This window comes from Neoarius graeffei, chromosome 12, assembly GCF_027579695.1.
Source record: "Neoarius graeffei isolate fNeoGra1 chromosome 12, fNeoGra1.pri, whole genome shotgun sequence".
Classification (NCBI taxonomy): domain Eukaryota; kingdom Metazoa; phylum Chordata; class Actinopteri; order Siluriformes; family Ariidae; genus Neoarius; species Neoarius graeffei.
Window position 1 is genome coordinate 20,435,683 of NC_083580.1, and position 18,267 is coordinate 20,453,949.

General features: G+C 41.3%; 1 protein-coding gene across 1 annotated transcript; it reads left to right on the forward strand.

Moving 5' to 3' along the window:
• The first annotated feature begins 557 nt into the window (after window positions 1–557).
• On the forward strand, window positions 558–16,914 carry gstt1b (glutathione S-transferase theta 1b). Its single transcript, XM_060935640.1, has 5 exons — window positions 558–730; window positions 4,235–4,322; window positions 9,718–9,868; window positions 10,000–10,176; window positions 16,628–16,914. The coding sequence occupies exons 1-5, from the start codon at window positions 619–621 to the stop codon at window positions 16,823–16,825; spliced, it is 726 nt and encodes a 241-aa protein (XP_060791623.1). The 5' UTR covers window positions 558–618; the 3' UTR covers window positions 16,826–16,914.
• Window positions 16,915–18,267: the final 1,353 nt, after the last annotated feature.

Here is an 18,267-nt window from a genome sequence, read left to right on the forward strand (position 1 = left end):
TAAGTAATTGTGTCCTGTCAGAGGAAGAGTTGGGTCTGAGAATTTGGTTAAAAAGACAAAAATGAATGAGAAAGCCTTAAATATTAGAAAATTAGAGAAACATTTTGTTGCAGATGGACTCAAAATGTGCTTCACTTGAGGAAATAATAAAAACATTAGATTAAATCAGATTAGATTCAACTTTGTCACTGTGCAGAGAACAGGTGCAAAGCCAGTTAGCAAAATAGTTAGCATCTAACCAGCAGTGCAAAATAATAGTACTACAGTATTTAGAGACAAGTGCAAGTAAAAATAAGTAGTACAGAATGAGTGATGTTTTATCTTATAGTATGTACGATATATATATATAAATATAAATAACACATTAAAGTGTAATAAACTGTAAAGAAACTGAATAAATTGTAATAACCGAAGAGTTACAAGTTCTAGTAACAACCACAAACCTCTAGGTAGGCGGGACTTACTCTGTAGGAAACGTGTGATTGACCGTAGCCTCCTCAAATTGTTGGAAAGGGGCGTGGCTTTGTTCAGGCTTATTTAGGCTCGAAGTCTGTGAGCGTTACTGAAGTGCTTTGTTCGGCAAGAGAAGGAAAGGGACTCGATACTAAAGGAGCAAACATGGTGCTGGAACTTTATTTGGACCTTCTTTCTCAGCCTTGCCGCTCGGTGTACATCTTCGCCAAGAAGAACAACATCCAGTTTGAGTACAAGGAGCTGTCTTTAATGGCAGGTAGGCTGCAGAGAAGTTTGAAGCATTTTAACTAGTACAACTTTTTTTAAGGGCTTTTCTTATTTGAAGAGAGCAATATAAGTGATACAGGATTTAAAAAAAAAAAACTCTTTCCCTCCCCCTTTCACTGAAATGCACATACAAGTACGTTCATTATCTTTAAAAACCTACTTTTCCTAACATTCCTGTCTGTTTGATATTCTGCACACATCTACAGGACATGGTTTTTGACCCAGATTCTGCACCTAAAGTGCCTCTGAAATTAAAATGGGTGTTTTTCAGAGCCTTTTGTGTCATGGACACAAATGGTGTAATTTAGAAAGGAAAAAGAAAACTGCTTACAATCTTTTGGTGACTTCATCCTGTACTAGTCTTGTGTCTGTCCAATTAAATGCTCTCGAGACTGTATGTCCCGCCCCAGCATTTTAGCAGTAGGCATGGTTCATGTTTTTATGTATTGCTGTGCATTTTCTGAGTTAAAGGTCTTTCAGATTTTTCAAGTGTAGGTCATAAAAAATAATTTTCCCTAACACCAATTAGTTTTTGTTTAGTGGACTGAAAGCTACTGAATTTGAATCACAGACTTTTTCAAGTTTATTTTAAACGGGGGGCGGCACGGTGGTGTAGTGGTTAGCGCTGTCGCCTCACAGCAAGAAGGTCCTGGGTTCGAGCCCCGGGGCCGGCGAGGGCCTTTCTGTGCGGAGTTTGCATGTTCTCCCCGTGTCCGCGTGGGTTTCCTCCGGGTGCTCCGGTTTCCCCCACAGTCCAAAGACATGCAGGTTAGGTTAACTGGTGACTCTAAATTGACCGTAGGTGTGAATGGTTGTCTGTGTCAGCCCTGTGATGACCTGGCGACTTGTCCAGGGTGTACCCCGCCTTTCGCCCGTAGTCAGCTGGGATAGGCTGCAGCTTGCCTGCAACCCTGTAGAAGGATAAAGCGGCTAGAGATAATGAGATGAGATGAGATTTTAAACGGGACAACTAATGAATCTTTTTCTTCCTGCTTCACCATGATACAATTCATGTGGTGGGCTTTCCCTGTTTGTGCAGGGCATTGTGGGATACAAATCTAAAACTGGATGGTGTGAATGAAACATGAAAGACTGGCTTCAGTAATGGAAAGCAAGAAGAAAAGATGCTATGTTGCAAAGGAAAGAAAACACTGGCCCAAATTAATAAATCTAGGTGCTCAGCTATTTGTTTAGCGACAGAATGATGTGACTGTCAGTGCACGGTCAAAGGTAAACCTGCGCATGGACTTCCTGTCTGCTTGACTGTGTGAAGCGAGTGATTTCATGCACGTTATTTGCTAAGGAATCCCTTCAAATTAAATAACTTCCCAGCCACAGAATGGCCTGATATGAGAGTACAGAAATAAACATCACAATTACCAAATTTCAGAGGGACCTAAATTTCACCGATTGTTATGAAATTGAAATGCTGCCTTGCTTTAAGGTTAGACAAGTGTATGTGCAGATCTTTCAGCTGTTCATGTATGTTAAGGGTTGCCACAGCAGATCTGTTCTGCATAGGTTGCCCTACCTGATGCAACTGTCCCCAATCTATCCGGGCTTGGGACACAAGTATGCACTGTCTTGTACAGCCACATCCATCCATTATCTCTAACTGCTTATCCTGTGCAGGGTCTTGGGCAAGCTGGAGCCTATCGCAGCTGACTATGGGCGAGAGGTGGGGTACACCCTGGACAAGTCGCCAGGTCATCACAGGGCTGATACATAGACAACCATTCACACCTACAGTTAATTTAGAGCCACCAGTTAACCTAACCTGCATGTCTTTAGACTGTGGGGGAAACCGGAGCACCCAGAGGAAACCTACAGATATGGGGAGAACATGCAAACTCCACACAGAAAGGCCCTCTTTGGCTGTGAGGTTTGAACCTGGAACCTTCTTGCTGTGAGGCAACAGTGCTAACCACTACACCGCCAAAAATGTATATACAAATCAACAATTATTGGACAAGGTTGAACAAAATGTTTTAGTGGCAAGGCAGAGGCAAATAATTACTTGAGACTAAGTAGTCTTTTTTTTTGTGTGAAAAGAGTTCAATCATTTTATCATTCAAGCTGGTGTGTGGTGTGGGTTTTTTTTTTTTAAATGCTGATTTTATAAAGTTTGCATGGCTAGGCAAACGATAAGAAAATCTGACACGATCACTGTTATTTACATCTAGAACTTTATAAATCAGCATTGTCATCCTCGTTAGTATAGTGGACAGTGTCTCTGCTGGTCATGCGGAAGACCGGGGTTCGATTCCCTGATGGGGAGGTTTTGGGTGGCACGGTGGTGTAGTGGTTAGCACAGTCGCCTCACAGCAAGAAGGTTCCGGGTTTGAACCCAGTGGCCGGCGAGGGCCTTTCTTTGTGGAGTTTGCATGTTCTCCCCATGTCTGCGTGGGTTTCCTCCGGGTGCTCCGGTTTCCCCCACAGTCCAAAGACATGCAGTTATGTTAACGTGGGGCGGCCTTGGGCTGAGGTGCCCTTGAGCAAGGTACTGGACCCCTGACTGCTCCCCGGGCGCTCTGGTGTGGCTGCCCACTGCTCTGAGTGCGTGTGTGTGTGTGTGTGTTCACTGCTTCAGATGGGTTAAATGCAGAGGATGAATTTCACGGTGCTTGAACTGTGCATGTGATGAACAAAGGTTTCTTCTTCAAAATGCAGAAATGCAAAGTAACTGCATAAGCAGACCATAATTTGTAGGCAGTTATTTGTAGTTCGCTCAGCCAATCAAAATGGTGTTTTAAAAAAAATCAATTGGATGATAATTCTTTAGCAATAAGCTTATCACTCTGATGGATCAGATGCCTCCCAGTGATGATAAGGGCCAGTGTTGGCATGCTTGATGGTTAACTGCAGCTTAAACATGTACAAGCATGACTTTAAATGCATGACACCTTGTCGTTTTGGATGAAGTCCTTGGTAAAATGGACAGGTGTGAGTGAAGGCAGCAGTGAGAAGTCCTTCTAAGTTGAAACTAGAGGGGCACTGTGTATACCTCCACCAAGTCACATATTCTCAGCATCAAAATCAAATCACTTGAACATGGGATAATAAAGCCGTCCACCAAATTTCACCAAAATCCATTCATTACTTCTGAGTTTTGTTGGGAACAAACAGAAGTGAAGGTAAGAAGGGTTCCCCCCCCCCTTTCTATTCTCCATATTTGGCTAGTTCAAGTTACTGTCAACTGTGTTTAGACTCGGCTGGGTCATGGAGTATTTGAAGTGCTTTTGGCTGTTGTGTAAATCAGTCAAGCACTTCAGTATGCCACTTCTTGGTCTCCTGTATCAGAGGGATTGTCAAAATACAGAAACCACAGCTCTCAAGCCACTTCATGTTTTTTTTTTTTTTTTCCCCCCCACCCTCCTTTAAAGGCCCATGTATGTCGTCTTTTTAATGAGATTTTCACGTTTGTCTTTTGGTATTTTTAACAATCAGTTTATATTTATGATTAAGTCTTGCTTGTACCTTTTTTGATTTCCAGGTGCGCACTATACAGAAGAGTTTGGCAAGGTCAACCCAATAAGAAAAGTACCTGCCATCCGAGATGGAAATTTTTGCCTGGGTGAAAGGTATGTGATTCCCAGCAAATGAACATGTTGACAAAAACCATATGAATAATCTGTATTCATTTGTAGACTACAGTTGGATCCAGTTTCTAATTGAATGAGCAGGCCATGCACAGCAATGAGTCTTGTCAGAATTTTCTTGAAGGTGGGTCACACAGAGAAAAATGGCATACCATGTCTATTTGCCAATAGAAGCTGTTGGTCTATACTCTGGGCACTTTTCAGGATCTAGACTAGGTGTGCTCATGTTAACTGACTTCCCTTTTTCTGTGAGGTATGTATAGGTTGTATTCAGTCACATGACTTTTGGTTGTGAGTTTTGTTCCGGTGAAGAAAGTGGTGGTCAAACAGTTTGGCTGCTGTTACGGAAAGAGTTTGTGAAACCTTTTTTTGACTATCTTTGCAGTTTCAAGGCCAATGCATGGTCAAGATGCCTCTAGAAAGTTGCTCTTTGTGATGGGATAGATCCTTACACACTAGTAAAGATGGAGTTTTCTGAGGAGTTGGGAAAACTATCTGTCCGTTGAGTTCTGACCTCCCAAACTACCTGGTGCTGTAGACATTGTTCTATGTGGACAAACTGCTGAAAACCTGGAAGAGCATGGAGGTGTACAACTTTTTATGTGGTTGGGTTAAAGATCTGGGGATCAAGACAAGATAAATCCTGTATTGTTTTTGCCTGGGTAAGTAGGACTTTTTGGGCGCTTTGTACATGTCTTTGTGATGGTTGCTAGGGTGCTACAAGTTTTCATATCTGGGTGTAAACAAACCACAGCCGTTCAATTTTCAAGCCTCCCTGCTCTTCTCTTCCAGCTATGTCACTTGCAAAGACAGGCTTTCCAATCCTCCTGCTTTGGGTGGAAAATTCCTGAAAAATCACCCTAGATCTTGCCTTTCTGCTTGGGCCCCTTTATTTTCCTGCATAAAACAAATGTGCTAAAGTCTGACAGATTTCAAATGTGCCCACCTGGAAAGCTGCACACGTGCCATCTCTTAGACAGTGGTAATCAGCAAACTGGAAGCATGGTACATTTTACACACCTGCCATAGAAGGCAGGCAGAGCTGTGATAGTGGTTTAAAGTGTTCTCCGGTTAGATTTTGATTTACTTTTTTTGTGATTAACATGCCAGGAAAGCTTACCAGAAGTTTCTGCCCAAGTACATGAAGGCATTTCCTTGCATCATTGCTTTTGAAGTCTGAGTACCATGGGAGATGTATGGGGTCTGTTTGGTAGATTTGTTTCTCACCGTGGCATCGGGGACATTTGGAGACATGTAGGTTGCCCATCGCATAAGCAGGCTGCAAAAGGCCTGTCTAGCACTCCTAAGTTGACCTCATACTCTGTTCAATAATGATTTGGCTGTCACAAAGGCCAAAGTGAGTTTCACCAACTTTTTGATGGAGCAGAATATGCAGCTAGCTGCAGCAGACCATGCTGATGCCCTCTTCTATAAAATGTTTCCAGATAGTTAAATGGCTAAGCAATATTGGTGTGCCCAGACCAAAACAAGGTCTCTAGTGAGGACCCTGTCAAGTAATTTTAAGAAAGATCTGCAGGAAATTTTGAAAAATCCATTCAGCCTAGCCACTGATGGTGGTATTGATGTTGAAGATATCAAGTTATGCCCACTGGTAGTGAGACACTGTGAGAAGGGATTGGTCAGTACTGTGCTACTTAAGGCCAATTTATGCTGACAACCCAGTCCTCACAGACGGTGTCGCAGATAGTGTCTGCGTAGCCCCCCCACCTTCGCAGACGCTCTGTGCGCACCTCCCAAAAATTGTGACCACCGCAGAAGCCTCGCAGACAGCGTCGCAGACAAGAGGGCTCTGATTGGTCCACTCTACATCCGCTGTACACGCACTTCCACTTCCCTACTTTCCTGGTTTGTTTTGTTTTCACGACCGGCATTTTTAAAAACACGAGCGAAGATGGAGCAGCATGAAGAGCGGTTGATTGAGGAAGTACGTACATCTATACGACTCCAGTTCTAGTCATTATAAAAAAAAAAAAAGTTCTAGTCATAAGTAACCAGAGGAAAAACACTCCACTAACCACACCCACCAACTACTCCTAGCGACTTCGCGCCCCCTTGCGTTGTGCCGGTGAATAACATTGTGCACGCCTATAACTCCCTGCTCAACAATGAATTACAACTGTCTGCAAAAGGCCATCTGCGAAAGCCTTGTCGCAAGAGCATGCAGAGGCCTTTAGTATGGCTGAATGCTGGGGGGGAGTCAGCTGTTAAAAATATTTGAAGCATTAGATCAGGAAATGTCCTTAAGAGACTTGAAGTGGTTAAATGTCCTATCCTTTGGTGCTGGTATGCTAATATAATGCAAGGGACCAAGTCAGGCCTAGCATTTCACCTGAAGAATGTGAAAAACCTCTACATCATAGAGGTTGCTACCTCATGCACTTAGCTGCTGAGAAAATCTGCGAGACTTTGCCTGTCAATCCTGAGGATCTTTTGAGACATTTACTTTTACCTTGACAAAAGTAGTAAAAGAGAAGCTGAGCTCAAAGATTTCCAATCCTTAGATGGGGTAGAGGTTAGGAAGATGAAGCATGTGAACACCAAGTGGCTGTCTCTGGGCATCTGCATTGGGAGACGGTCACAATGGCCAGCATTGCAGGCATACTTCAGGAAGGAGCTGGAGATGGACAAGTCTAGTTCCACCCAGAAAGCTGACAAAGAGGGACAAGCCAGGAAAAAGAAGCCAGATGACTTCTCAAGCTGAAATCCCACATGCTTCCAGTGCTGGTTCCACTCACAATGACTTTTAGAGAGAAGTCAGATGACCCCACCTCACCCCCACTGAAGCTTCCCTGGATCCTCCAGCCAAGCAGATGAGCAAGAAGCCTGTAGCACAGCCCAGTCAGACTTGTCAGAAGCCTGCTTCATTTGACATGGTGGCTTATATTTTTGAGCAAACCAACAGTCAAGAGCGTCTAGTGCCTCATCCAGTAGTAAGCATACCAGCCAGGATTAATCATCAGGAAAGTCCAACAAACCAGTACAGCCAGCAAGCATAACCCAGATTCTTCCTCAGACAAGTCCAGCAGATATGGTACAACAACCCAGCACACCAACAAGGAATGTAAACCAAAGTCTAAGGTGGAAAAGGTTGCCACCCTTGATCCACTTCATCTATACTGCATATTTCTCAGTGAAAATCTCCATCTTTGACACAGGCAACATGCAACTTCAAGAGGAACCACATCTACGTATCTTGAGACAGACTTTATTACAACAGCTTAGGTTGCTATTAAGTAGATTCATCAAACCTACCTTACTTCTGAAGTATAAGGAAGCTCTATATGAATTACTTTACTGAAGATCCAGGCATCAGAAGAACAATGAACTGTTCATTGGAAGTGAAGCTAGCAAGTTCCTGAAGGAGAAAGGCCACCTGGTAGAAAAGACCAAATTTTACAAAACTGTCAAAGTTCTACTGTGGGGTACATGTTAGAAGTCCCCCTACACAGACCCAGTATTACTACATGCTGAAGTTGCTAGTCAGTGAGAGGGCTGAAGCCAAGTTCACTGCTGTCAAGTTCTTTGCTGATCAGTTTGCATGTCTTGGTCTGAATTCCAGGGAGAAGCTCAACTGCCAACAGGAGTTCATTCAGTATCAAGTAGGTGATCTCACGGATGAAATCCTCTCCTCTGAAAGGGCTGATTGGTGATTCCTAATAGGACAGCTGAAAGATTCCAATTTGAACCTGAAGTATGTGCTGCTACCTAAGCTGGCACAGGCTAGATTAGTTATGTTTCACAGTAACTCGGACTGTGAAAGAATTTTCAGGTTTGTCACAAAGGCCAAAATGGCCCACAGAGCAAACATGTCCACTGAAACTCTGATCTCCTTGTGCAGAAACGGTACATGTTAGCCAATGAAGTCAAATGCCATGAGTTGGAGCAATCTGATGCCTTACTGAGGCAGTGCAAGTCTGCTACATGCATGGACCTGAAGAGTACAAAGAAGTAAAGTGCTAGAATAAGGCCCTATTAAAAACTCTGGACAAAATGACAATCTGTGCACAATTTTAATTTTCAAAATGATATCTAGATTAGAATTTGGTAATTTGTTGACTGAGAAAACTGACCACTCAGTCTTGATTGACACGGTCAGCTATTCTAATTCTTGGAGTCCTGAGCTAGGATTTAAGTGGAGGAACTGCCCACAGTTCTAATTACTGATGGAGAACTTTAGCTGGATTCAGTGGAAGAACTGCCCACACTGTCCTGTGATTTGACACAGTTCAAATTCCCATTCTGGTGAGTCAGTAAAGCTCAAGTTCATCCATTTCTGGGAACAAAAAAACTGGTCTGCTTACCAATTAGCAGAAGTTTGTTTTGCTAACTTATTTTCTTCCCCCCCCCCCCCCCCCCCTTACTTGCTAACCAAATGGGTATTAATTGTCAACTTCAATGTGTGCTTTTTTTTTTTTTTAACCTTATTTGTAACTGAAATCTTAATATTTTGATTTGCCCCAGTCATGTTTTATGCTGTGCCAACTAATTTTGCTCCATTCAAAGTCCTATCCCTCTTTGTAGTTCTGAAGTGTTGGGAGCTTTGCAAAGATCCACAGAAACCCCTTTTAAAGACCTGGGGATTGGTGAAACAGGACTGAGAAGTTATCACTCTGCAACTGCATAGGCAGGAAGCCGTTTTGTGCCATTAACTTGAGGTCTAATTTTGTGTTTCTGCGGATTGCCTCAATTTATCTTCTCTTCCTGGTTCAGTGTAGGAGCCTAATCTACATTTGTCCTTGTAAAGATTGCTAGGACATCCTGATGAAGTGAAAAATGTATGTATTTGTTTGCAATATGGTGAACCTGATCAAACAGTAAACATATCTGAGGACTTGAGTGTCTTCTGAACTTCAAAACATCATGAAATTAAAATGAAGTGTTTTTTTTTTTTTTTTTTTTGTGAATCCAAACAAAACAAATCTGAGGAATTTATAAACCTTTCATGATGTGATCATGCATTGCAGACTCAAGTGTTCTTTGACTCTGTGCCCTTCCATTGCAACAAAAGGCCACCTTTCTTGTCTTTGGGTAAAATTCTTTGCTCTTTCACCCTCTATTACTTCACAGGGAACCTGGAAGAAACTATCCCCCAGTTTTTCATTCGAGCAGTGCAAGACAATGCAAGTGTAGGGCATTTTAATGACTAGCAAGGTACCCCAGCAATAGTAGCACTTTGAACAGCAAGCTTAGTTGACCACCACTTCATGTCTTGCATATCTAATGAGGCAGATGTGATGTTGGATGCAACTCCCCCATTTCTTGGCGGTGTACCAGACTCTTTAGTAAATGCTTGCAAGACCTAGTGAAAAGTGAAACACTCTCCCTCCCCCCCCCCCCCCCCCCCCCTTTCCTTCAGTATTGCCATTTTGCAGTACCTGGTGGAGAAATATGGCACTCCGGATCACTGGTACCCAGCTGATGTGCAGAAGAGAGCACAGGTGAATGAATATCTGTCCTGGCAGCATACAGCCATGAGATTCCATGGGTCTAGGATGTTCTGGCTAAAGGTGAGGGGTCCTCAGTCTAATCAAAGTCTAAGGTCTCTTGTAAAGGAAGTATTTCTTTAGTTTTAATTGTAGCTTCCAGTTGCTTAGCTTCATACTAAAGGCAGGGTTTTGTCTGCAAATCCTTTCTTTAGCTCATGATTCCAAAGGTTCTGGGTGTGGAGGTTCCCAAAGAGAAAATGGATGATGCTACAGAGGATCTCAACAATTCACTGAAGCTCCTTGAGGAAAAGTTTCTTCAAGACAGAGCTTTCATTGCAGGAGAGAAGATATCACTGGCTGATCTGGTTGCTATTGTGGAAATCATGCAGGTACAAACTAACAAATTTTATTGTAAATGGAACAACAAAATTGCATCATTATGCAATAAGTGCCAGCCAGTCATGATTACTTAACTGTAGTTATTTCCAGTAGACGTATCGGGCACTTGCTGGCCGTGCTGTGAAAATTGTGCATGCAGACATGTTTCCAAATCTCATAGCTTAACTGTTGAATATCTATCATGAATACTGTCATTAAAAAGCTAATTTCTGCTTTCCAAAGAAATTTATCTGGTTAAGATCTGCTCAGTACTTTGGGAGTAACAGGTTAAAGCTGGTACAACAGTATGCACTCTCTGCTCATGTGATGCCGGTGCTTTTTGAGTCATGGGAAAGTGGTCAGGCTCTCCTGAGCGGTTTTTGACTGGGTTACTCGTAAATATCAGAACCACTATAGGGATGTTCTGGCTCTTGCTGTTTCTGAAGTATTCAGCAAAATTTTCCATCAGCTAGTTTTGATATGCTTAATGGGAGACTTTGAGGTGAGTTCATGTGGGTTTTTTTTAAATCAAACTTATTCCTTTTTAAATATACGGTGGTGCTTGAAAGTTTGTAAACCCTTTAGAATTTTCTATATTCCTGCATAAATATGACCTAAAACAGATTTCCACAAGTTCTAAAAGTAGAAAACCCAGTTAAACAAATGAAGTTATACTTGGTCATTTATTGAGGAAAATGATCCAATATTATGGGGCGGCACAGTGGTGTAGTGGTTAGCACTGTCGCCTCACAGCAAGAAGGTCCGGGTTCGAGCCCCGTGGCCGGCGAGGGCCTTTCTGTGCGGAGTTTGCATGTTCTCCCCATGTCCGTGTGGGTTTCCTCTGGGTGCTCTGGTTTCCCCCACAGTCCAAAGACATGCAGGTTAGGTTAACTGGTGACTCTAAATTGACCATAGGTGTGAGTGTGAATGGTTGTCTGTCTGTGTCAGCCCTGTGATGACCTGGCGACTTGTCCAGGGTGTACCCCGCCTTTCGCCCGCAGTCAGCTGGGATAGGCTCCAGCTTGCCTGCAATTCTGTAGAACAGGATAAAGTGGCTAGAGATAATGAGATGAGATCAATATTACATGTGAGTGGCAAAAGTACAACCCCAATTCCAAAAAAGTTGGGACAAAGTACAAATTGTAAATAAAAACGGAATGCAATAATTTACAAATCTCAAAAACTGATGTTGTATTCACAATAGAACATGGACAACATATCAAATGTAGAAAGTGAGACATTTTGAAATTTCATGCCAAATATTGGCTCATTTGAAATTTCATGACAGCAACACATCTCAAAAGTTGGGACAGGGGCAATAAGAGGCTGGAAAAGTTAAAGGTACAAAAAAGGAACAGCTGAAGGACCAAATTGCAACTCATTAGGTCAATTGGCAATAGGTCATTAACATGACTGGGTATAAAAAGAGCATCTTGGAGTGGCAGCGGCTCTCAGAAGTAAAGATGGGCAGAGGATCACCAATCCCCCTAATTCTGTGCCGACAAATAGTGGAGCAATATCAGAAAGGAGTTCGACAGTGTAAAATTGCAGAGTTTGAACACATCATCTACAGTGCATAATATCATCAAAAGATTCAGAGAATCTGGAAGAGTCTCTGTGCGTAAGGGTCAAGGCTGGAAAACCATACTGGGTGCCCGTGATCTTCGGGCCCTTAGACGGCACTGCATCACATACAGGCATGCTTCTGTATTGGAAATCACAAAATGGGCTCAGAAATATTTCCAGAGAACATTATCTGTGAACACAATTCACCGTACCATCCGCCGTTGCCAGCTAAAACTCTATAGTTCAAAGAAGCCTTATCGAAACATGATCCAGAAGCGCAGACGTCTTCTCTGGGCCAAGGCTCATTTAAAATGGACTGTGGCAAATTGGAAAACTGTTCGGTGGTCAGACGAATCAAAATTTGAAGTTCTTTATGGAAATCAGGGACGCAGTGTCATTCGGACTAAAGAGCAGGATGACCCAAGTTATCAGCGCTCAGTTCAGAACCCTGCATCTCTGATGGTATGGGGTTGCATTAGTGCATGTGGCATGGGCAGCTTACACATCTGGAAAGACACCATCGATGCTGAAAGGTATATCCAGGTTCTAGAGCAACATATGCTCCCATCCAGACGACATCTCTTTCAGGGAAGACCTTGCATTTTCCAACATGACAATGCCAAACCACATACTGCATCAATTACAGCATCATGGCTGCGTAGAAGAAGGGTCCGGGTACTGAACTGGCCAGCCTGCAGTCCAGATCTTTCACCCATAGAAAACATTTGGCGCATCATAAAATGGAAGATATGACAAAGACCTAAGACAGTTGAGCAACTAGAATCCTACATTAGACAAGAATGGGTTAACATTCCTATCCCTAAACTTGAGCAACTTGTCTCCTCAGTCCCCAGATGTTTACAGACTGTTGTAAAGAGAAAAGGGGATGTCTCACAGTGGGAAACATGGCCTTGTCCCAACTTTTTTGAGGTGTTGTTGTCATGAAATTTAAAATCACCTAATTTTCCTCTTTAAATGATACATTTTCTCAGTTTAAACATTTGATATGTCATCTATGTTCTATTCTGAATAAAATATGGAATTTTGAAACTTCCACATCATTGCATTCCGTTTTTATTTACAATTTGTACTTTGTCCCAACTTTTTTGGAATCGGGGTTGTATGTGAACCTCTAGGATTAGCAGTTAATTTGAAGGTGAAGTTAGTCAGGTGTTTTCAATCAATGGGATGACAATCAGGTGTGAGTGGGCACCCTGTTTTTATTTAAAGAACAGGGATCTATTGAAGTCTGATCTTCACAACACGTTTGTGGAAGTGTACCATGGCATGAACAAAGGAGACTTCTGAGGACCACAAAGTGTTGATTGCTCATCAGGCTGGAAAAGGTGACCCAGCCATCTCTAAAGAGTTTGGACTTCACCAATCCAGTCAGACAACTGGTGTACAAATGGAGGAAATTCAAGACCATTGTTACCCTCCCCAGGAGTGGTCGACCAACAAAGATCACTCCAAGAGCAAGGTGTGTAATAGTCGGCAAGGCCATAAAGGACCCTAGGGTAACTTTTCTAAGCAACCAAAGGCCTCTCTCACATTGGCTAATGTTCATGAGTCCACCACTGAACAATGGTGTGCATGGCAGGGTTGCAAGGAGAGCCACTGCTCTCCAAAAAACATTGCTGCTCATCTGCAGTTTGTTAAAGATTTCATGGACAAGCCAGAAGGCTATTTGGAAAAATGTTTTGTGGATGGATGAGAACTTTTTGGTTTAAATGAGAAGCGTTATGTTTGGAGAAAGGAAACCACTGCATTCCAGCATAAGAACCTTATCCTGTCTGTGAAACATTGTCATGGTAGGATCATGGTTTGGGCCTGTTTTGCTGCATCTGGGCCAGGATGGCTTGCCATCATTGATAGAACAATGAATTCTGAAATTATACCAGCAAATTCTAAAGGAAAATATCAGGACATCTATCCATGGACTGGACTGAATCTCGAGCGAAGGTGGGTCGTGCAGCAAGGCAACGACCCTAAGCACAAGTCATTCTACCAAAGAATGGTTAAAGAAGAAAGTTAATGTTTAGGAATGGCCAAGTCAAAGTCCTGACCTTAATCCAATAGAAATGTTGTAGATCAGGGCTTTTCAAAGTGTGGGGCACGCCCCCCCCTGGGGGGCGCCAGAGTTCTTCAGGGGGGGTGCAATGTGAGAGACAAAATGGATCGATTTTTAGTACCTAAAGCTACAGTGAGTGAGGAGACAAAGTCTGGGCCAAGCAAAAAACAGAGCCTCCAGGATGTTGCGATTTGCAACTTCAGCGCAAATTCAACCAATCCCCGCAAATTCAGGGCGGTGTTGCAATTATATCCAATCACCGCAACTTTCCTGCAAATTTGACCAATCGTTGGCGTCGTCTTGAGGTGACGTCAAGAAACTACCTTCCGCCTTACTTCCGTGTGTTCAAGAGAAGCAGCATGCACGTCGTGTTGCCAGATTGGGCGATTTCAAGTGCATTTTGGCGGGTTTTGAACATATTTTGGACTGGAAAACGTCAGCAGTATCTGGCAACACTGTTATGTTTACAGTGAAGGACTGTGTGCACTTTATTTTTTTTTACTTAATACAAAAAGTTAATGGATGCCAACATTTTTGCCAAAATGGTATTTTATTTTCCATTGTTTAGGCAGCTTCAGCATCATACTCTGAGATTCTGTTCAAATTGTTTTTTTTCTTCTATGAAGCCTGAGCCATTTATTTTATTAGTTTATAATTATTGTTTAATTTAGTCTTCAGGAGAGACTGCCTGCACACAGTACTAGTATTAATAGTGTTTTTTTTTTTTTTTTTTTTTTTTCTTACATAGAAGCTGAGGCATTTATATTATATTTTAAGGTAACTTCATGTTGTGCTGTGAGGTTCTCTGCACTTTAACTTTTGAACCAACAGGTGCATTTGGATAAGTAAAGCCTATTTTTCTGCATTTTTGTAGTCCTGGTAATCTTTTATATTGGTAAAGTTGTTTATAGGACCATTTCTCTTTGTTTTTTTAATCAACAGTTTTTCAGTAATAACTTAATATTTAACATATCACTCAATTTTAATCACAAAGAGAAAATCGCAACAATTTCTCGCAACTTTCACTTCCTCCCGCAATGTAATCGCAACAAAAACCTAAAAAAACACCAACTTTCATCTCAATTTTTTTGGAAAACCCCCCCCCGCAACATCAGACATTTTAGCCCACAACAATCTCAAAAAAGGCCCACGGAATCCTGGGGGACTGGAAAAAGAAGGAAGTATGACCACGATTATTTAAAGTTTGGATTTTCATGGACTGGATCTGAAGATGCTCCACTGCCACACTGTGTTGTCTGCTAAGAGATGCTAGCTAACGATGCTATGGGATGTTTAAAATGTGTAAAACAAGATGTTTTAAAAAGCACAGATGTTTAAAATGTGAAAAAGAAAAAAATGTGTACAACAACCATTTTTTAAAAATACAAATGGAACATTAAGTATAGCAACAACAAATTGTAAGGGGGGGGCGCTGTTTGTTTGCTCTCCGAGGGGGGGCTGACTCTCCCACACTTTGAAAACCCCTGTTGTAGATGGACCTGAAGCGAGCAGTTCATGTGAGGAAACCCACCAACATCCCAGAGTTGAAGCTGTTCTGTACGGAGGAATGGACTAAAATTCCCCTGAGCTGGTGTGCAGGACTGATCAACAGTTACTGGAAATGTTTAGTTGCAGTTATTGCTACACCAGATACTGAAAGCAAAGGTTCACATACTTTTGCCACTCACAGATGTGTAATATTGGATCATTTTCCTCAAATAAATGACAAAGTATAATGCCTCCTTTGTTTAACTGGGTTCTCTTGTCTACTTTTAGGACTTGTGAAAATCTGATTTAGGCCAGATTTATGCAGAAATATATAAAATTCTAAAGGGTTCACAAACCTTCAAGCCCCACTAACTTTTTTTTTTAAAAATAAAATGTAACTAATTTTACCAAGATATTGATCTTGGTGGTTGGAATGATATTAAAAAAAAAATGGAAGTCAAACATGAGTCACTTTAATTGGAATTGTTTAGATGTGGCTTTTTTTTCTTTCTCCAAGGTTCGCCTTGAAAGCTGAGCCAATCGAAAACCAGTCTTTCATATAAACATTAGTAGGCCCTATTTAGAAATAGTTGGTATTAGGAATCGTATTACTTTTTGATAGAATGGTAGATATGAATAAGCATTGAAATGTCATTTATGCAGATTTTATAATTTAACATTGATTTTCCTCCTTTGTGATGTATAAAGGAATTAAGATCCGCTTCATATTGCACAAATAAAGCCATTTGGTGAAACTGTACCAACTTAATGTTTTTACCTAAACATGATACTAATTTACACAACTTACTAATTTTACAAATGTATACAGCAATATGTGCCTGCCAACTTCCATGTAAGATCTTGAAAATAAAATTAAACATTTGATCTCATTTAACGAGGCCCATTTTGAACTGTTATCCTAATGCATATGACCTCGGTTTTCTAAATTAAGCTTTTTTTTTTTTTTTTCAATCTTAAGAACATTTTTAATTCTGTAAAGTATGTTCTGAATTCAGTGAGGGCAGTTTCAAGCAGTTTTGTGTGTGGGTTTTTATTTTTTAATTTTTTTAAATTAAATTCAGTGTGGAATAAAGCATTGTTGGAGACTTTGGTACATGGCCTCCATTAGTTCTGAAGAAAACCACCCTACCCTGGTCATTCAGGTTGACAAGGAGGCAAATGAGGTCCCCACTGTTAACTGATGACTTTGCTGTTGATATTCAGCAAAGAAACCAGTCAAAACTCCCAGTTCTAGAAGGAACTCTAGGTTTTCATGCACTTGATTTATAAAACCACATTTCTGTACATAACCCACCATTTTGTGTCCTGATTCTCAGCCTGTAGGTGTTGGTTTCAGTGTCTTTGATGAACGGCCCAAACTGAGAGCATGGAGGGATCGAGTTCAGGCTGCGATCGGTGCTGAACTGTTTGACGAAACCCATCAGAAAATCCTCTCTGTCCAGGAAATGGCACAAAACCTAGATGGCAGCAAACTGCAACACTTAAAATCCAAGATCCTCAAACTGTTCTTATGAGAAGATGCAAGATTACTTAAGCTTGATTGTGTAACCTTAACTTTTCATGGAAAACATGATTAATAAAAAGCAACCAAGCTCCTTTCAAACCTGTGTATGTGAGGTGTATTCTTTGGGGTGGGTTTCTGAAGCTTAGTGAATTGTTAGCATCTCTTATTTTGATCAGTTTTTATAAAATCTAATTTTGACTAGAAGTAACTGAAATGGTTTTCCAACTTTTTTTTTTTTTTTAAATCTGCAGTGCCCCAGTGTTCCTCTGAATCGTTTAATTTTCTCCATTTTCAAGTTCTTGCATTCTTATTGACTGTGAAGCAGACTCCATAGCCTTGAGAGCATTGTTCCAGCAAATTCTTTACTCTTGAAAAAAAGAGCTGGGTGGTGAGGAATGTGAGTGATTTAACATTTCCTGCAGCTGAAGGCTAGTATTAAATTCCCCTCATGCAAGTTTCTGTACCAGAGGAGAAAAACAGCTGTGGCTTCCCCCCCTTGTCTTAAGAATTCCTCTCAAAAGACCAAAAAGTGTAGTTGTACAGCAAAGGACTTACTGCATACATGACCCAGTAGAAACTACAGGACTTGTATTAAAGACATGATCAGGCTATGGTGCATGTTTTATCAGTTTCCAGAGTGTCTCAGCTCTCAGGCATTCTGATCTCTGAAAGTCTGAACAGTTGGGCTGTCCCTGAAAAGACATTTTTCCTCTGTTTCAATATTTGGCTTGTCTTTGGTAAACAAACACTTAAATGCAGCAGAATATAAGCTCAGCTCTTTTTCACAGCTTTGAGGGATGGAGATGGAAATATGAAGAGTGATCAGTGTTTTTCACCCTGAGTGACGGTTATCAGATCTGGTTTAGGGTAAAGGGGAGTTCAAATCTGATGTGCTTCTGTAGTGTCAACAGCTGGAACTGATCATACAGTAGCAATGACCTGGCACTGAACCAGATTGGCCTTGATTGGCTGATAGACCTTCATGTGAGACCTGCCCACACAGTTGCTGTAACTTTAGAATCCCATGTACTAATGGCAAATACTGAGGAATGGGGTGAACTTTAACATTTAGCATACAAATTACATGAAATATTTGGATTATTTAACAGAATTGGCCTTTTTATAACTATATATTCACCTCCTACAGTAGTAAGCATAGATTTTATATACACTTGGTTTCTGAAAGTATATCCTGTTGCAACATGTCTATTAAACACTGAATTTGGTCATATACAACCCCAATTCCAAAAAAGTTAGGATCTTGTGTAAAACAGAATGTGAAGGTTTGCGAATCATGGAAGCCCTATATTTCACTGAAAATGGTACAAAGACATATCAAATGTTGAAACTGAGAAATTGTATTGCTTGTTTGAAAAATATATGCTCATTTTGAATTTGATGTCAGCAACACATTTCAGAAAAGTTGGGATGGGGCAACAAAAAACTGAAAGT

Excerpts from the sequence above, each read along its gene's own strand:
- gstt1b (XM_060935640.1), top strand. The coding sequence starts at position 619 with ATGGTGCTGGAACTTTATTTGGACCTTCTTTCTCAGCCTTGCCGCTCG. Across the intron at positions 731-4,234 it reads GGAGCTGTCTTTAATGGCAG|GTGCGCACTATACAGAAGAG; the intron begins GTAGGCTGCAGA and ends TTTGATTTCCAG. Across the intron at positions 10,177-16,627 it reads CTATTGTGGAAATCATGCAG|CCTGTAGGTGTTGGTTTCAG; the intron begins GTACAAACTAAC and ends CCTGATTCTCAG.